Source organism: Mustelus asterias, chromosome 14, assembly GCF_964213995.1.
Source record: "Mustelus asterias chromosome 14, sMusAst1.hap1.1, whole genome shotgun sequence".
In the NCBI taxonomy this organism is placed as follows: domain Eukaryota; kingdom Metazoa; phylum Chordata; class Chondrichthyes; order Carcharhiniformes; family Triakidae; genus Mustelus; species Mustelus asterias.
The window spans coordinates 67,625,859-67,642,406 of record NC_135814.1 but is presented as its reverse complement, the minus strand read 5'-3'; the positions used below and the strand labels follow the sequence as shown (position 1 = coordinate 67,642,406).

The window sequence follows — 16,548 nt, the reverse complement described above, 5'->3', positions numbered from 1 at the left end:
TCACTTTAAAGAGTCAATACAATAAAGATACACCAAACATAGTTTCAAATACTTGCATTGTTTCCCACACAGATGTGGCATCACGTGCAATCTCAAAGTCTTTCCAACTCAGCTTCCATTATGTAGGATCTCTTACTTCACACTCAATGGATTTGGCCACTGAATTGGGCAGGAAGCTTGGCAGCTAAATCTGTTTGGAATTGGGCATGAAAAGTGGAGGGGGTTGCCTATTTCATGAGCTCCCTTTTCCACCCCAAAGTCTGAATCCCCTTGTCCTCCACCCCCAACCAATGCACTCCAGCCAACAGCAACCTCCTCTCTACCCTGTCTCTCGCCACCTGGGGGCACCTATCCTGGTCCTGCCAAGTGCTCACCTCTCCAGATTTTTGCCATCCAGCCCCTGGCTCTGCTTCAGTGACTTGATACAGGCCCAGCAATGCCCAGAGTTCCCGGTCAGTTTCCAAGGTGTAACATCATCTACAGATGGACGTGCAAGGCCCACCTCAAGTGAACTAATGCTTCTGGAATTGTTAAATGGCTACAGGGCAGCCGGCCAGAGCAGGGGTAAGTTTTATGTTGACTTTTTCGGCAGTGGGATAGGAAACCTCGCCACCCATAAAATCCTGCCCCAGATGATGTTAAATAACCGAACAGCAAATTATGGCCTGATTTTCAATAATGAAACTTTGTTTCATTATTGTCATTTTGACATTACTTTTGTCATTATTATTTCTTAATATGTACTTCGAACCTCATAATGGTGGACTAACCCAAGCACACATGTTTATTGTATAATGTGACACTAAAATCAAACTACTTCAATAACCAGAAACACATTGATGTGGCCATATAAAAGGTTACTGGTAGCACTTAAAATAGTTTCAATTACTACACCAAGGCATTTTTTAGTACTTAATGGAAGTCACAATCTCAAGTTTAAAAGAAAAAAAGCTGAAGTATTTCAAAATAGCAGAAAACTGTGCACAATTTAAAGTTTGTAATGTTTAAGTTTATTTCTTATTCTCACAAGTAGACTTACATTAACACTGCAATGAAGTTACTGTGAAAATCACCTAGTCGCCACACCCCAGTGCCTGTTCGGGTACACTGAGGGAGAATTTAGCATGGCCAATGCATCTAACCAGTACGTCTTTTGGACTGTGGGAGGAAATCGGAGCACCCGGAGAAAACCCACACAGACACGGGGAGAACGTGCAGACTCCACACAGACAGTGACCCAAGCTGGGAATCGAACCCGGTCCCTGGCATTGTGAGGCAACAGTGCTAACCACTGTGCCACCATGTGTGCATGTACTTACAAATAGATGCATAGCTACATGTTTGTACACATAGCTGTAAACACTGACATAAGCTGTTAGTCTTAGTTGGGAATTAGTTATGGTGTAAAGAATTAAAATTGAAAAACTGCACAGCTTTAAAGATCAAGTTGACCAAGTACGATCCCCAGACACTAACCGAGGATATGCGTCTAGTCAGTTCACATGGACATCTTACAGTAATTTTCTGTTTTCTAAGCTGTTGAAACTTGTTTCGATGAGATTTCCAAGTTGATGTCAGTTATACAGAATTTGAGCGACATTGTGTGGGAGTATGAATGCTGCAAATAAAGTACTGCTTGCCTTAAGGCAGCTGTCTGACTTGGGTTTGAACAGAATGAAAGGACTATTGTAACCAATCGCACCACCATTCCGCTTGAAGGAACTGTGATGAGCTAGTTAAAATATTAAAAATAATAACCAACATCTTTAAGAAAGAACAAAACTGACTTTTGCATTAAAAAATAACTTTACTAAACAATCAGTGATTGAATTGGTTTATTGAAAAGATTTTCTTGTATTTTTAGTCAACTAGCTGTGCAGAGCTGGACACTGCAATGTATTGGTAGGTTGTGTAATGCACAGTACCCCTTGCCTTCATGCACAATTGGGTGTTTAAGCTTCTGTGCAGTGAAGGTGTGTAAAAGGAGTGCGAAGGAGTCCTGTATACAGATTTCTGAATTACTCAACTGTGTATTTACAAGCCCACATTTTGAATTGCATTATCAGTTAGCAATCCTCTCATGAAAAGATAAACGGTACTACATGCACACACTCAAATCAAGAATGTCAAGCTCTTAGGAAACTGCATAAAATAAGTCAGGAAGCTAGAAAGGCTACATTTCTTCTTTCATAGAACGGACTTCATGAGGCATGCATAACAATTCAATACCATTTCTTATTTCAATTAGTAGAAAACATGCATGTTTAAATTACACGAGGCCGTGGAATACTAAATCCATTCATTGTTTGTTGAAGGGTGTTTTTGGGTGAGGGTGGTGTTAGTAGACTCTCTGTTAAGCTGGAGCCAGAAGGACTTGATGGGCTAAGTGTAAAAGAGGCTATTTCAGGAAAGGACATGTTTTCCATATAATGGGACCAGAAGAAAGTTGATGAGCTCTGACATAACTGCAGTTGGCTTCTGGAACTGATGTGCAACAGCTGTGAAAAAAGTGACAGAAAGAGAAGGAATTGTTGATTGCGAGACATTAACATTTACTCATTCACTTGGTACAGTTTTCAAGCTCTGTTCATTACAGTTTCATGCTCCACTTAAACATACATCAAATTGTTAATGAAAGAAAATTGATCAACTTTAATTGATTCAATAAAATAAGAAATATAATGATATCTTGCAGAAAAATGTTAGGGTAAGTGTACCTGTGATCCATTCACTCCAGATCCACCCAGTAGATAAAGTTAAAGTTTATTTATTAGTGTCACAAGCTGGCTTACATTCACACTGTAATGAATTTACTGTGAAAATCCCCCAGTCGCCACACTCCAGCGCTCGTTCGGGCACACTGAGGGAGAATTTAGCATGGCCAATGCACCTAACCAGCATGTCTTTCGTGCTGTGGGAGGAAACCAGAGCACTCGGAAGAAGCTCACGCAGACACGGGGAGAATGTGCAGACTCCACACAGTCAGTGACCCAAGCAGGGAATTGAACCTGAGTCCCTGGCGCTGTGAGGCAGCAGTGCGAACCACTGTGCCACCGTGCCGCAGATAAAGAGAGACTTTAAGCTTTTTAGGAAATAAGTTAGTAAGATTAATTATTATATCCAATCATAAATCCTGTTCCCAATAGAAAATGCTGGGCTTCAATAGATAAAGAACTTGATTCCTCTTAGTATAACTTCAAAAAGGGTGATAGCACATTTCTCTGATGCTATTAGAATAGCAGACATGATGGTGTAATGGTAATGCCAGTGGGCTAGCAATCCAGAGGGGCAGGCTCAAGCTCATAGCAGCTGATGGAATCTGGAATATAATTATTGATTATTGTAAAAACAATCCTTAGGTGTACATGTCACTCTAGACCCACATGTCACTCTAGACCCACAGCAGTTGCCTCTGAAATGGTTTTGCAAGCCCCTCAGTTCAAGGGCAATTAGAGAAACAAATGCTAATTTTGCCCACATCGCATATCATTCAAGGTATAAAGAATTTATCACTAATAGTTGCACTAGCAAGCACTAACAGGAAAATCTGTTCCTCTAACCTTTAATCTCCAAGCAGTATAGTTAAAGTTGAAGGTACATAATGCCGCAATGCAATGGATATGCTGCCAGTATCATGTCTATATGGGGAAAAATGTGAACTTGTTCACTTTGGCGGGAATAATAACTTAAATGGAGAATGACTGCAGAAGGATCTAGGTGTTCTAGTGCACAGGTACAGCAAGTAATTAAGGGTAATGGAATGCTATCCTTTATAACAAGGAGCATTGTTATAAAAGTAATGAGGTTATGCTCCACTTATATAGTGCATTGGTGAGACCACATCTTGCATACTGTGTGCAGCTTCAGTCTCCATATTTAAAGAAGGATGCAAATGCATTGGAGGCAGTTCAGCGGAGGTTCACTAGATTGATACCTGGAATGAGCAAGTTGTCTGAAGAGGAAAAATTGGACAGGTTGAGCTTGTTTCCACTGAAGTTTAGAAGAGTGACGGGTGACTTGCTTGAAGTATATAAGATCCTGAATGGCCTTGACAAGGCGGATGTGGAACTAATGTTTCCTCTTGTGGTAAGTCCATAACTAGTGTTTTAAAATTAGGGGTCGCCCTTATAGGACAGAGATGAGGAGAATTGTTTTCTCCCAGAGGGTTGTGCAACTTTGGAACTTTCTGCCTCAGAAGGTGATGGAGGAAGGATCATTGAATATTTTCAAGTCAGGGGTAGATAGCTTCTTGTTAGGCAAAGGACTCAAAAGGTTATCGAGGTAGACAGAAATATGTAACTTGAAACACAAATAGATCAGCCATGATCTTACTGGATGGTGGAGAAAGCTCGAGGAGCCGAATGGCCTACTCTTACTGCTAGTTTATATGTTCATATGTCAAAGGCATGATAAATTCCAGGGGCACCACTTGCAAGAGACTCTTCCCATTAAAGTTTAACCTGAGATCACCAATGTAAAACTTTTGTCTTGATCCAGTATGGTGGGTTGTTGAAGTAATCACCAAATAAACCAAATATAATTTGATCAGCTAAGCCAAACAGCAGACTTGTGAAACATATTTCCTACTGTGAGCTGGAAAACAGCAATCAAAGCTGTGGAGACAGAAGTAATATATAAAAAAAAACAACATTCAGGGACTGATTTCCCTGTTCCAACTCGATCTAGGCACTTCAGGCAGATTGTGATTTATTGGATAACTCTTGACCTGAACTTGTACATATATATAAAGTTTATTTATTTATTTATTGACACTATTTATTAGTGTGAGAAGTAGGCTTAAATTAACACTGCAATTAAGTTACTGCAAAAATTCCCTAGTCGTCACACTCTGGCACCTGTTTGGGTACACAGAGAGAATTTAGCATGGCCAATGCACCTAACCAGCAGGTTTTTCAGACTGTGGGAGGAAATCGGAGCACCCAGAGGAAACCCACAGGGAGGACATGCAGACTCCACACAGACAATGACCCAAGCCAGGAGTCGAACCCGGGTCCTGGAGCTGTGAGGCAGCAGTGCTAACTACTGTGCCACCGTGCCATATATGGGAGTTGCAATCATTTCAATAGTGTAGACTGAGTGGTCACATGATGGTGCGGAGATCGCCTCGGAATAGGGCGGAGTACAAGCATGTAGAGCTGCTCAGACTAGTGAATAACCTATTGTTGTTCTAAGCCCTCGGCCACCTGTTATTGGAACTCAGCACTTCAGCAAATACGTTTAATTCTCTCTGGTGCAGCCCCACTCCTTTGTTATCTGATTTTCAGAGGTAAATGGAGTATTTTCTGACTTCAAAGCAGAGAAAAACCAGCTTTCCAGTGTCCTCGCTGGTCTCTTTGGTGTCTCTCCTATTGAAAATACATTGTATAATTAGAAAGTGATAAAATCCTACAGAACTTGGGCGGCACGGTAGCACAGTGGTTAGCACTGCTGCTTCACAGCTCCAGGGACCTGGGTTCGATTCCCGGCTTGGGTCACTGTCTGTGTGGAGTTTGCACATTCTCCTCGTGTCTGCGTGGGTTTCCTCCGGGTGCTCCGGTTTCCTCCCACAGTCCAAAGATGTGCAGGTTAGGTTGATTGGCCAGGTTAAAAATTGCCCCTTAGAGTCCTGAGATGCGTAGGTTAGAGGGATTAGCGGGTAAAATATGTGGGGGTAGGAGCTGGGTGGGATTGTGGTCAGTGCAGACTCGATGGGCCAAATGGCCTCCTTCTGCACTGTAAGGTTTCTATGATTTCTAACTATACAGCAGCTAACACTGGATATGTAGTTCCTCAGGCTCCAGTTGCTTAGTGCTGTCTTGAGCAACAACACCCTTTGGGTGTAGTTCTTGAAAGAAGTCAGTGAACATTTGGAAGTGCAAGTTGGCTTCCAAGGTCGCTGAATTCACTCTATCTTGTCATTTTCCTACCATCATCAAACTTGAATATCAATGTTGCTAAACGATTCAAGTTCTATTCTTATTTTTCCAACTTTCAGCCCACTCTAATTCCATAACTTTTAAAATTCAGCACAGATGTTTTTTTTCATTCTTTTCACTTTTAACCATTTCACGACTATTGGAAGTGCAGGTTTTAAGCTGAAAAATATACCAACATTCATTTCACCATTTTCAAATGATCGCAAGATGGGCTGTTTTAGGGAGAAACATATAGAAATTGGGATTATGGCAATGTCCTATTAAAATCATAATTAAATTGTTCAAAGTGCTCATTAAAATACATTGAAGACCATAAATATAATACAAATGGGGCAAATCAACACTGCATATTGATCACAATGTATTTTTTGAGAGCTTTTAAGATATTGAGATTAGACATTCATGTTCATAGATAAATAAACAGAGCCAATGCTTTAACACGTAAAGCAGCCACTGAGATGGAAGATGAAATTTTACATGCTTTAACATTGAAGTGCATTGCAAGCACAGCATTATGCAACAGACCAAATTTTATAGTTGATAATGCTGAGACTAAAAGCTTTTCATCTTATTATATAATAAACTTAACAACTTCTGCTTTTACACATGCACATATAAACACAGCAATCCGGAAGTTGTTGTCAGAGATTACCAGCTCCTCCATAGGTTGTGCTGTAAAAGACTCACCAGATTTGCATTGAAATCAATATAACAGTTTGACTTTCAGTTACCCATCAACTGGTTAGCCACAAAATATGCCACAGAAACTTAGAGCTGCTATAAGTAATAATTAATGTCAAACATCCTCACTGGTCATGAAAATTTAATTCAATAAGTGTGGACTCTCATTCCTTCAGAATTTAATTAATGTTGGACATTTTTAAACTTTGTCTGTATCCTTGATCTCCTGTTTTTAATCTCATATTTCTTTCCTAATTTTTATTTTGATTTCAGTACATGACTTAAATCTAATTTATTCTCCCTGGTTTAGATTCTGTGCATTTTGGTGAGGATTGTTTAATCTGATTTGCTGAAGAGCCATGCTGTTCTTTGTCCAGCTCACTGACAGCACAGATCCCCATTGAGATTGCTGCACCGGATCAGATGCTCAATAAGAACAAATCTCTACTGAATAATGTGAGTTGCTGTTACATAATGAATACGTTTCTTGGCTGCTAATCATAAAATTGGGGCAATATTATTTTCTGATTGATTCCCTCACTGATTTAATTAACAATAAACAAAATTTGCTTTGAATGATCGTTTTTGCTGCAATACATCCATTTGAACAGTTCTGACGCTAAACTGTTCATGTTTTATAATTATTCACCAGATGTCTTCATAAAAAGGTATTGCACTCTACCTCAGCTGCATAACTTGCCAATAACACTTTTTGAAATATTGCTCAGCTGGTTCAGAATTGCCCAATTTTATTTTGCTAAATCCAATATAAAGTAAAGATCCTTTTTAAAGAGAGTCTCACGAGTTTGCCTCAAAAAAATGTTAAAGACGACATAAGGCAACATGGACAGAGAAGCTGTCACACATCTGCCCATCTGCAAACCATCTACAAATTACTCTATTTGACTTTGCTAAACCTATTTAATCACTTGAAGATATCAAGTAGCCACATGTAAAACTTCAACAGGAACAACAAGGGAGGCGATGGAATAACTGGTATTATTGATAGACTATTAATCCAGAAACACAGCTAATGTTCTGGGGACTCAGGGTTCGAACCTTGCCAGGGCAGGTAGTGGAATCTGAATTCAATAAAAAATATCTAGAATTAAGAATCTACTGATGATCATGAAACCATTGTCGACTGTCGAAAAATCCCATCTGATTCACCAATGTCCTTTAGGGAAGGAAATCTGGCATCCTTACCTGGTCTGACCTACATGTGACACCTGAGCCACAGCAATGTGGTTGTCTCTCAACTGCCCTCGGGCAACTAAGGATGAGCAATAAATGTTGGCCAACCAGCAATGCCCATGTCCCACATTAAAAGAAAATTATTAGAATATCCCAAGTAATTTCCCAGGAGAGTTGTAAAACAAAATTAGACATCGAGACACATTAAGTCATATTTGAGCAAATGGCTAAATGTTTGGTCAGTGATAGATTTAAAGTAGTGCCTTGAAGAAAGAGAGATAGAGAATGGGAGAGATTAATGGAGGAAATCTCAGAGTTTAGGCTCTGGGCAGCTGAAGATATGGTTACCAATGACGGTACAGAGATATCCCAAGATGTTCAGTAAAATGTCTTCCTGTTAATAAAGCATTCACTTAAGCTACAAAATAAAAATCTTACATCATGACTTACATTAGTCACAATTTAAGCTGCATTTCAGATAAAAATATTTTCTCAAGTATAATTCTAAAGTTTATTTAAAAGTCACAAGTAAGGCTTGCATGAACACTGCAATGAAGTTACTGTGAAATTCCCCTAGTCGCCGTACTCCAGCACCTGTCTGGGTCAATGCACCTAACCAGCACATCTTTCAGAATGTGGTAGGAAACTGGAGCACCCGGAGGAAACCCACGCAGACACGGGGAGAACATGCAAACACCACACAGAGAGTGGTCTAACCCAGGTCTCTGGTGCTGTGAGGCAGCAGTGCTAAGCACTGTGCCACCGTGCCACCCACAAATATTTCTGGTGAACTGGAAGTATAAATGGGCTCTCCAGAACTTCCAGTGTTTTTGCAACCCTTGTAAGGGAAATTGTACTGGATATTGTATGAGTTTAGTATGGAATTCAGATTCATAGGTTTTAGTGAAATGATATAGCAGATTTAGGTGAGTAGTGAGATGGGTATATAACCTAAAATAACTTCGTGTGACCTAATATAATCAAGTGTAGTCGATATGATCAAAGTGGAGAAACTAGAGAAGTAATATAGCAATCACTAATTAAGGAAAGCAGACAATAGTCACTTAAGAAAACAAGGAAGACTGCTCGGTGGTTCAACTTAATAGTGGACTATAAACCAGCAGAGAGAATGTCTTTTCTGCTAAACACATTAGTGGACCATAAATCAGCAGGGGGATGTCTTTTCTTCTAAACACATTCGCCTTAGCTTACAAAACCACGATTATTATACAAACAGAAAAGTTCAGATAAGAGCAAGAGTTATAACCACCATGATTTAAGAGACGAAGAGATATAACAGGGAACGACCAAATGTAAAGAAAACAGATAAAGGGTCAACTAAAATTAATGGTGGCCAAAGAAAGATAGGGCTGTAGGGTAAGATAACAACCAAGGACAGGCTGTAAAAGGGAGAGGAGGATCTTGAGATATGAGGCTGAAATGTACATAAAAGACTGTAAGCCCAAGGGCTCTTTGGAGTGTTCCGGACGTTCCCGACTTTATCTCTTGTGCTGAGAAATAAAGTCTATTGCTTGGAAGATCGCTGCTCAGACTCTCTGTTTTAATTGATGTGAATAAATTGTCGTCCTGGGGAACCACGACAAAATTGGCGCTGCTTAGCAGGGTTGGTGAGAGATCGCCCAGAAAAGCATCTGGAAGGAGTGGCGGAGACGGTGGTCCAACCGGAACCGAGAGGTCCCCAGCCGGCCTTCTGTCAACAAGGTAAGCAGACTTGCATGCATGTAAATCCTTGTTGTCAGAAAGGGGTTTTCTCGAGGCCCGGCGCACCCGGCTCTCTGCTGGTCCTGGATCTCCCCGACCCAAAAAGATATCCTGCACAGGTAAAACCAAATTGTGTAAAATTTTTTGAGAGACTGAGTCTGATCTGAAGAGCAGAATTTTTGCATGCAAAAGCGCGCTGTGAATACTGTATTGTCTGTGAATGGGTAAAAAGTGAGACGGGAAAAAGGCCGAAAGCTAAAGTAATGCAATTAGGTTAAGTCAAGCGGTTTGGAGCGGGTTTTTCAGGTCACGACTTGCCCAGAAGAGAGTAAGTGTGGGAAAATCTGCCAGTCCAAACCTACCCAGGACCTCGGGTAAGGGACGTCAACCGAGAGGGAGAGAGATCAGTGAGAGATCACTCTCTGACCTAATACAGTAGCCAAAAGCACAGGAGTGGATTTTAACCACAGGAAAGGGGAGTAGCAGCTAGAATAGAGGAAGTAAAAGACCAATTTGAACAAACTGGTCTGAGAAAACAGCGTGAAGGACAGAAATAAGAGAGAGAGTCGGAACATAGGTAGGGTAATAACTAACAACTTGGAAAGATTACCCTGACAAAATTGCCTGGTGGCAAGATTGGGAATAACTAATCTTTGAATAATAACAAAAACGGAAGCAACACTGGATTGGAAAAAGATTACACACATAATTAACTTAGAGGAGATAAAGAATGAGTGGCCGTATGTAAAATGGGAAAGAGTAGTCGATAGGAATTGGATAGACGAAATAAAATTGGAAACCCTAGAGAAATTAATAAAGGGATCTGACCGATACAGGATTCTTATACACATAGACGAGCAAGTGAAAACCTACTACCCTCTGGCCCGGGAGAGGAAGATAGTGCCGGGACAGGGGACTACGGGGAAGTGGATATCAGGACCCCGGTTAGAATTACAGATATTGGCAAAAGAAATCCAAAGGAAAGGTAAACAGGGGACTGAGCACGGAAAAACAATACAGCAAGTAATAATCACTGTAATACCTAACTCTGACAGACTAAGTGACAAAAATTGTGACAGTGATCCAAAAAGACGAGTAATGGCGCACCAAGTTAAGACACCAGTGGAGATATTAGGGGATAAGTTCCCAGCCCTTAGGGGAGATATAGAACACGTCTCTAAAAAATGGGCCAAAAGAACAAATAAGACCAATACACAGTGGCCGGAGGAAGGCACATGGTCCATAGAGAGGTGTGAGGACCAGAAGGGAATGATAAAGAACTATAAGATTAAGGATAAATCGAGCAAAAGAAGGGAGAAGCGAGAAAAGGAGTTAGAGATATTAGCCCTATTCCAACAAGAAGGGAAAGAGAGAAGAGGGGTATGGAGGGGAGGTAGAATGCAGATGCCAGTACAACTTGAGGAAAAAGCAAAATTGGAAGATCCAAACGTAGCCCCACCCCCATACTTAGAGAAACAGAGCTCCACGGGACTGTACCCAGTTATATCAGGCACAATGAATTTTGAGGGAGAATATGACATAGAACAGATGACGAAGGAGGGAAGGGCACAAAGGGAGAGAGAAAAGAGACAAGATATAGAGAGATGGAAGGAGAAACAGAAGAGAGTAGTGAAGACGAAGGGAGGCAATCAGTGTTAGGGGTGCAAAGAAAATCAAGGCGGGAAAGGCACCCACCTGTAAAGTTTCCAGATGTGGATAGGAGAGGGAAAAGGGTATTCCCGGTGATTCTGAAGGGTGGCAGACCGCAGTATATCCCTTGGTCAGGTCAGGATTTGCCTAATTTAATTAATGAATTACCCAATATTTTGGATGGGGCTGGAAGGTGGATTGGACAGTTGGAGGCAGGGATGGTGGGAAAAAGGATGGCACTGGGCGACATCAAAGCTCTCCTGACAAAGGTGCTAGGAATGGACCAAATGGCGGAAGTAATGAGACGTGCTGGCATCCCGACCGCAGCTTATGACCCAGCGGTGGATGGGATACTAATGGACCAGTACCGCCAAGACATCTGGCAGGCACTGCGGGATATGTACCCCAATCGAATGGATGTAAAAACCCTAAAGGGAGAGCCACTGGGTGAGGAGGAGAATGCAGTGGTGTATGTGGAGAATCAATTAAAAAGGTGGAGAAGGGACACGGAGAGGGACATTCTAATAGACCCACTGACCAACTCCATGTTCCGGGCTGCAATCCTAGAGGGCTTGCCAGCCCCAGCTAAGACAAGGCTGGAGGAAGTGGTGGGCTTGGACTCAAAAAATTACCGAGAGTTTGTGGATTATGTTGCCCATGCAGTAGAGAGACATCGCAAAGATGAAAAGAATGCAGACAAACAGCTGAAGGAGGTACAACGTAAACTCCTTCAGGCACAGTTGGAGGAGATCAAAAGCAAGGATAAACTGAAGGCAAAAGAGGATCTCGCACCCAGAAAAATAGCACCAATGATGGTGGAGCAAAAGCCAGAGGAAATACCTGCACTAATCAAAGGGGGGAGCGGAGATGGAGGCCAGCCCGTCATAACCTATAACATTTCTGCCTTCCCACTGTCCATGAACCCAGGAGCCTATGGCCTAAATTATCAAAACCCATACGCCCTGCAAAGTCAGACTGACTGGAATAGAAATGGGAAAGGACAGGGAGGTGGTAGGCCACCCTATCAGAATCAGAGAGGACAGGGACAGGTTAATCATCAGACTCCGAGACAGGGACCACTGCCTGGCCCTTCAGGTGTGTGTTGGGGGTGCGGGGAGGCAGGGCACATAAAAAGGAATTGCCCGCGGAATTTCCCCAGACAGGGAGAAAACCAGCAGCAGACAGGCCAACAACTGATCCAAGGATCGCCAAACAGCATCCCGATGTTTCAAGGGCCGGTAAACCATCAGAATTCCCCATAGGGAGGCCCAGAGAACCCCGAAATGGTAGGACAGCACATACAGATAACAGAAACTGCAGAGCAGGAACCTATAGTTAACGTTAGAGTAGGAGGGATCGAGGTCCCCATGATGATAGACACCGGCGCCACATGTACGTGCATGCAAACGAAATATGCGGATCACTTACCATTGTCAAACCAGTTTGTAAAAACTGTGGGGTTCTCGGGGAAAGTAACATTAGCTCGAATGACGACGCCGGTGCCTGTTACCATTGGAAATAAGACAACCCATGTACCTATTTTAGTATGTGATAAAACTCCTTTAAATCTATTGGGAAGGGATGCAATCCTAGGTTTAGGACTGAAATTAGAATGCACTGAACAAGGAATTGATTTGATGGGAATGTATCCACTTGAAATACCAGGAAAGGAAGGGGTTAATGTATATTGGTTGGGAGATATAGAGGAACAAGTTAAAAAACAGATATGGGAAGTTTGGGGAAAGCTTATAAACACTTGGGTTCCACAAGCCAAATGGCCAAGAACAGAATTACACAGTACAATGATATTTGATGAAGGGCAGGAACCTGAGATACAGGAGAAATGGGAAAGGGAGGCAGGACGAGAACAGGAAATAAAGTCAGGAAGTATTTTAATCGGACTAGAGGGAGTAGCCCTCACCATTGTTAGGAATGAATGGGTTAACAAATGGTTCTCTGTATCTGGGGCGGAGCCACATGTCACATTGAAAGTGAATCCAGGATACAGATCAAAAGACCTAGGACCAATGGTGTTGAGAGCACAAGATTTAGAATTTGTCCAGACAGACAATGTAGATACTTGGACGTCCAGCAATGGACAAATGACGAAAATAATTTTGGATGTTAAAATGCTTGGGAAACCGAAGCAGATAACAATAGGAGTGCAAATCGAGAAACAGGGACTGGAGTGGAGAGAGAGGTTAGAGCAGGATTTGAACTCCCTCCCGCAGGAGTTGTGGTCCAGACAGGACACGGATGTAGGGAGGGTCAAAAACGCTAATCCAGTTGAAGTCAGATTAAAGATAGGACGTCAGGGGCCGTATAGGCCGCAATACCCAATCAAGACAGAAGCAATTGAAGGAATTAGAGGGACGATTAAGGGATTGATAGAAGCAGGGGTATTAAAAGAAACCCGGAGCAGGTGTAATACACCGCTACTACCAGTGAAAAAGGCGGACGGAGAAAAATGGAGATTGGTGCATGACCTAAGGGCAATTAATGAGGTAGTGGAAGATATGCCAGCAGAGGTTCCAAACCCTTATACCTTGATGACAAATATACCACCTGAAAGTAGATGGTTTACTGTAATAGACCTATGTTCGGCATTTTTTAGTGTGCCACTAGCTCAAGAAAGTCAGTATCTCTTTGCATTTACGTACGAGGGGAAACAATACACATACAATAGGATGCCCCAAGGATTTAAACATTCCCCACATGTATTCAATCAGGTGTTGAGAGCAGATTTAGAAGGAATACAGTTGGAAGGAACACTGATACAATATGTGGATGATTTATTATTATGCACAGGAACACAAGAACAGTGCAGGAAGGATAGTTTAAAACTATTGAAAAGACTAGCAGAAGGGGGCCATAAAGTTTCCAGGAAAAAGCTGCAGCTGTGCCAGAAAAAGGTAGAATACTTGGGAAGAGAAATATCAGCAGGACAGAAGGAGATAGCTTCACAGCAAATAGAAGCAGTACTAAAGGTTCCGAAACCACAGACGGTGGGACAAATGATGACATTTTTGGGAATGACAGGATTCAGTTCAGAATGGGTGGAGAGCTATGCCGAAAAAACGCAGGCACTACGAAAGATAATGAAGGAGGCAGGGTGTGACGAATTAAAAGCCAAACTAAAATGGGATAAAGATGCTTCAGGCGCATTTGAAAATGTGAAAAGAGAAATGGCACAGGCACCAGCATTGGCCTTACCGACCTATGACAAGCCCTTTGACTTATTTGTGAGTAACAGAGAAGCTGGATTTGCTACAGCAATGTTAATGCAGGAAAATTGCAAGGGTAGACAAAGGCAGGCTGTAGCATATTACAGTACCAAGCTAGACGACGTAGCGATGGGATACCCTCCGTGCTATCAAGGTCTGGCAGCAGCTTGGTGGGCGTACGAAAAGGCAGCCACGGTCACAATGGGATATCCGATAAACATACATGTATACCATAAGGTCGCTGAATTGATTGAGCAAGGAAAATTTGTGCTGACACCTGCTAGGATCCATCATTATCGAATGCTAACCACATTTCCAGATATCACGATTATAAAGTGCAACAGAGTAAATCCAGCTGATTACATGCCATTACCTCATGAAGGAGAAGAACATGAATGCTTAAGAGAAGCAAAAACATTTATGAAACTGAGAAAAGATTTAAGAGCAGAGGGACTAGTGACAGAAGGGAAAAGGATACTGTATGTAGATGGCTCATGTTACAGGGATCACTTAGGAAACCACGCAGGCAGAGCATGTGAGCTAGCAAACGGGGAAGCGGTGGAAATTTATACTGATTCGGCCTATGCCCACGGGGTCTGCCATCTGTTCGGGGCAATATGGAAGCAAAGGGGATTTATGAAAAGCGGAGGAGGACCAATACAACACGAAGGTCAAATCAGGGCTTTAATAAGGGCCATGATGGGTCCAAGGGAATTAGCCATAATTAAGTGTCAGGCGCATAAAAAGGGAGCAGACAGCATCACACAGGGAAACACCAAAGCCGACAAGGCAGCTAAAGAAGCGTCAGGATGCATTGAGGCTACGATAGCCCCAGTAGAAATAGCAAGGCCGCACCCAGGGCCAGGTACGGGGGATATCGAACCTCATATCACATTAGAGGATGTAGCACAGTTACAGGAGGAAACCTCTGTAGCTGAAAAGGCAATGTGGAAAGATAGAGGAGCACTACAGGGACAACAGGACAGGATATGGAGAAATGGGGAGGGATTGGTCATAGCACCCACATCATTACTAACCGTACTAATTAGCGAAGCGCATGGAGTGGACCACTGTGCAAGAGGAGAAGTGGCGAGAAAGATCAAGAAGGAAGGATTCTGGTCACCATACCTGCAAAACTCGATTGACTACATACTAAGTCAGTGTGAGGTGTGTGCTCAGAATAACATCAGGAAGGGCATTACTGCCCCAATAGGGCATATACCCATTCCTGAAGGACCATTTAAACATCTATGCATGGACTATGTGGATATGGGAAAGGTGGTGAGGGGGAAAAGATACATGTTAGTGATTATTGATAGATTCAGCAGATGGATAGAAGCAACGCCATCCAAAGATCAAGGATCTGGAACGGTGATTAACTTCCTGTCAAAAGAAATTATCCCAAGATTTGGTATACCCACGCAATTAAGTTCAGACAATGGATCTGCTTTTATAGGAAGGGCACTGAGAGAGACACTCTCGGCACTCCGAATAAAGCAGAAGTTTGGATGTGTATATCATCCTCAATCCCAAGGAATGGTGGAGAGAGCAAACGGGACCCTTAAGGCTAAAATAAGCAAAATTTGCAATGAAACAGGGAAAAACTGGATAGATGCTCTGCCATTGGCTCTAATGCAGTACAGGAGTCAGGAAAACAGAATCACACATTTGAGCCCACATGAAATGATGACAGGAAGAGTAATGCCGGTACCTAAGATCAGGGGATCAGGAGGTCCTACGCTAGAATGTTTAGATCAAAGCACAAAAGAATATATACAACAATTAACTGTTATACATAGAACTATATCTGAACAGGAAAAAGCCAAGGAGGAGGAGAATCCGGTAACAGAACATCAGATCAAGCCTGGAGATCGAGTATACATCAGAAAGTTCCGGAGACGTTGGAACGAACCGAGACGAGAAGGACCGTTTGAAGTCACCAAAGTGTCTCCCACGGCGTTGCAAGTAGAAGGCAGCACACTGTGGTATCACTTGAACCATTGTACCAGAACGGTACCAGGGGTAGGGGAGAGAAGGGAAATTGAAGAAGTACACAGAGTGGATAGAAGTGATAGTGAGGAAGAGATAGAAATACACGGGGAGAATCGTGGGGAGGAGGAACAGAGCCAAGGAAGAACAAA

The 16,548-nt window shown here is 42.3% G+C and overlaps 1 protein-coding gene across 3 annotated transcripts in view; it reads right to left on the bottom strand.

The window, feature by feature from the left end:
- gulp1b (GULP PTB domain containing engulfment adaptor 1b) overlaps positions 1–16,548 on the bottom strand; it is a 297,575-nt gene that overhangs the window by 15,470 nt on the left and 265,557 nt on the right. For 2 of the 3 annotated variants that reach the window (XM_078228542.1, XM_078228544.1), the window contains exon 9: positions 2,274–2,498. The exons of the other annotated variant lie outside the window; for it this stretch is intronic. In XM_078228542.1, coding sequence (XP_078084668.1) covers positions 2,274–2,498 — 225 coding nt within the window. The remainder of the gene's footprint in view (positions 1–2,273; positions 2,499–16,548) is intronic. 3 annotated transcript variants of the gene reach the window in all.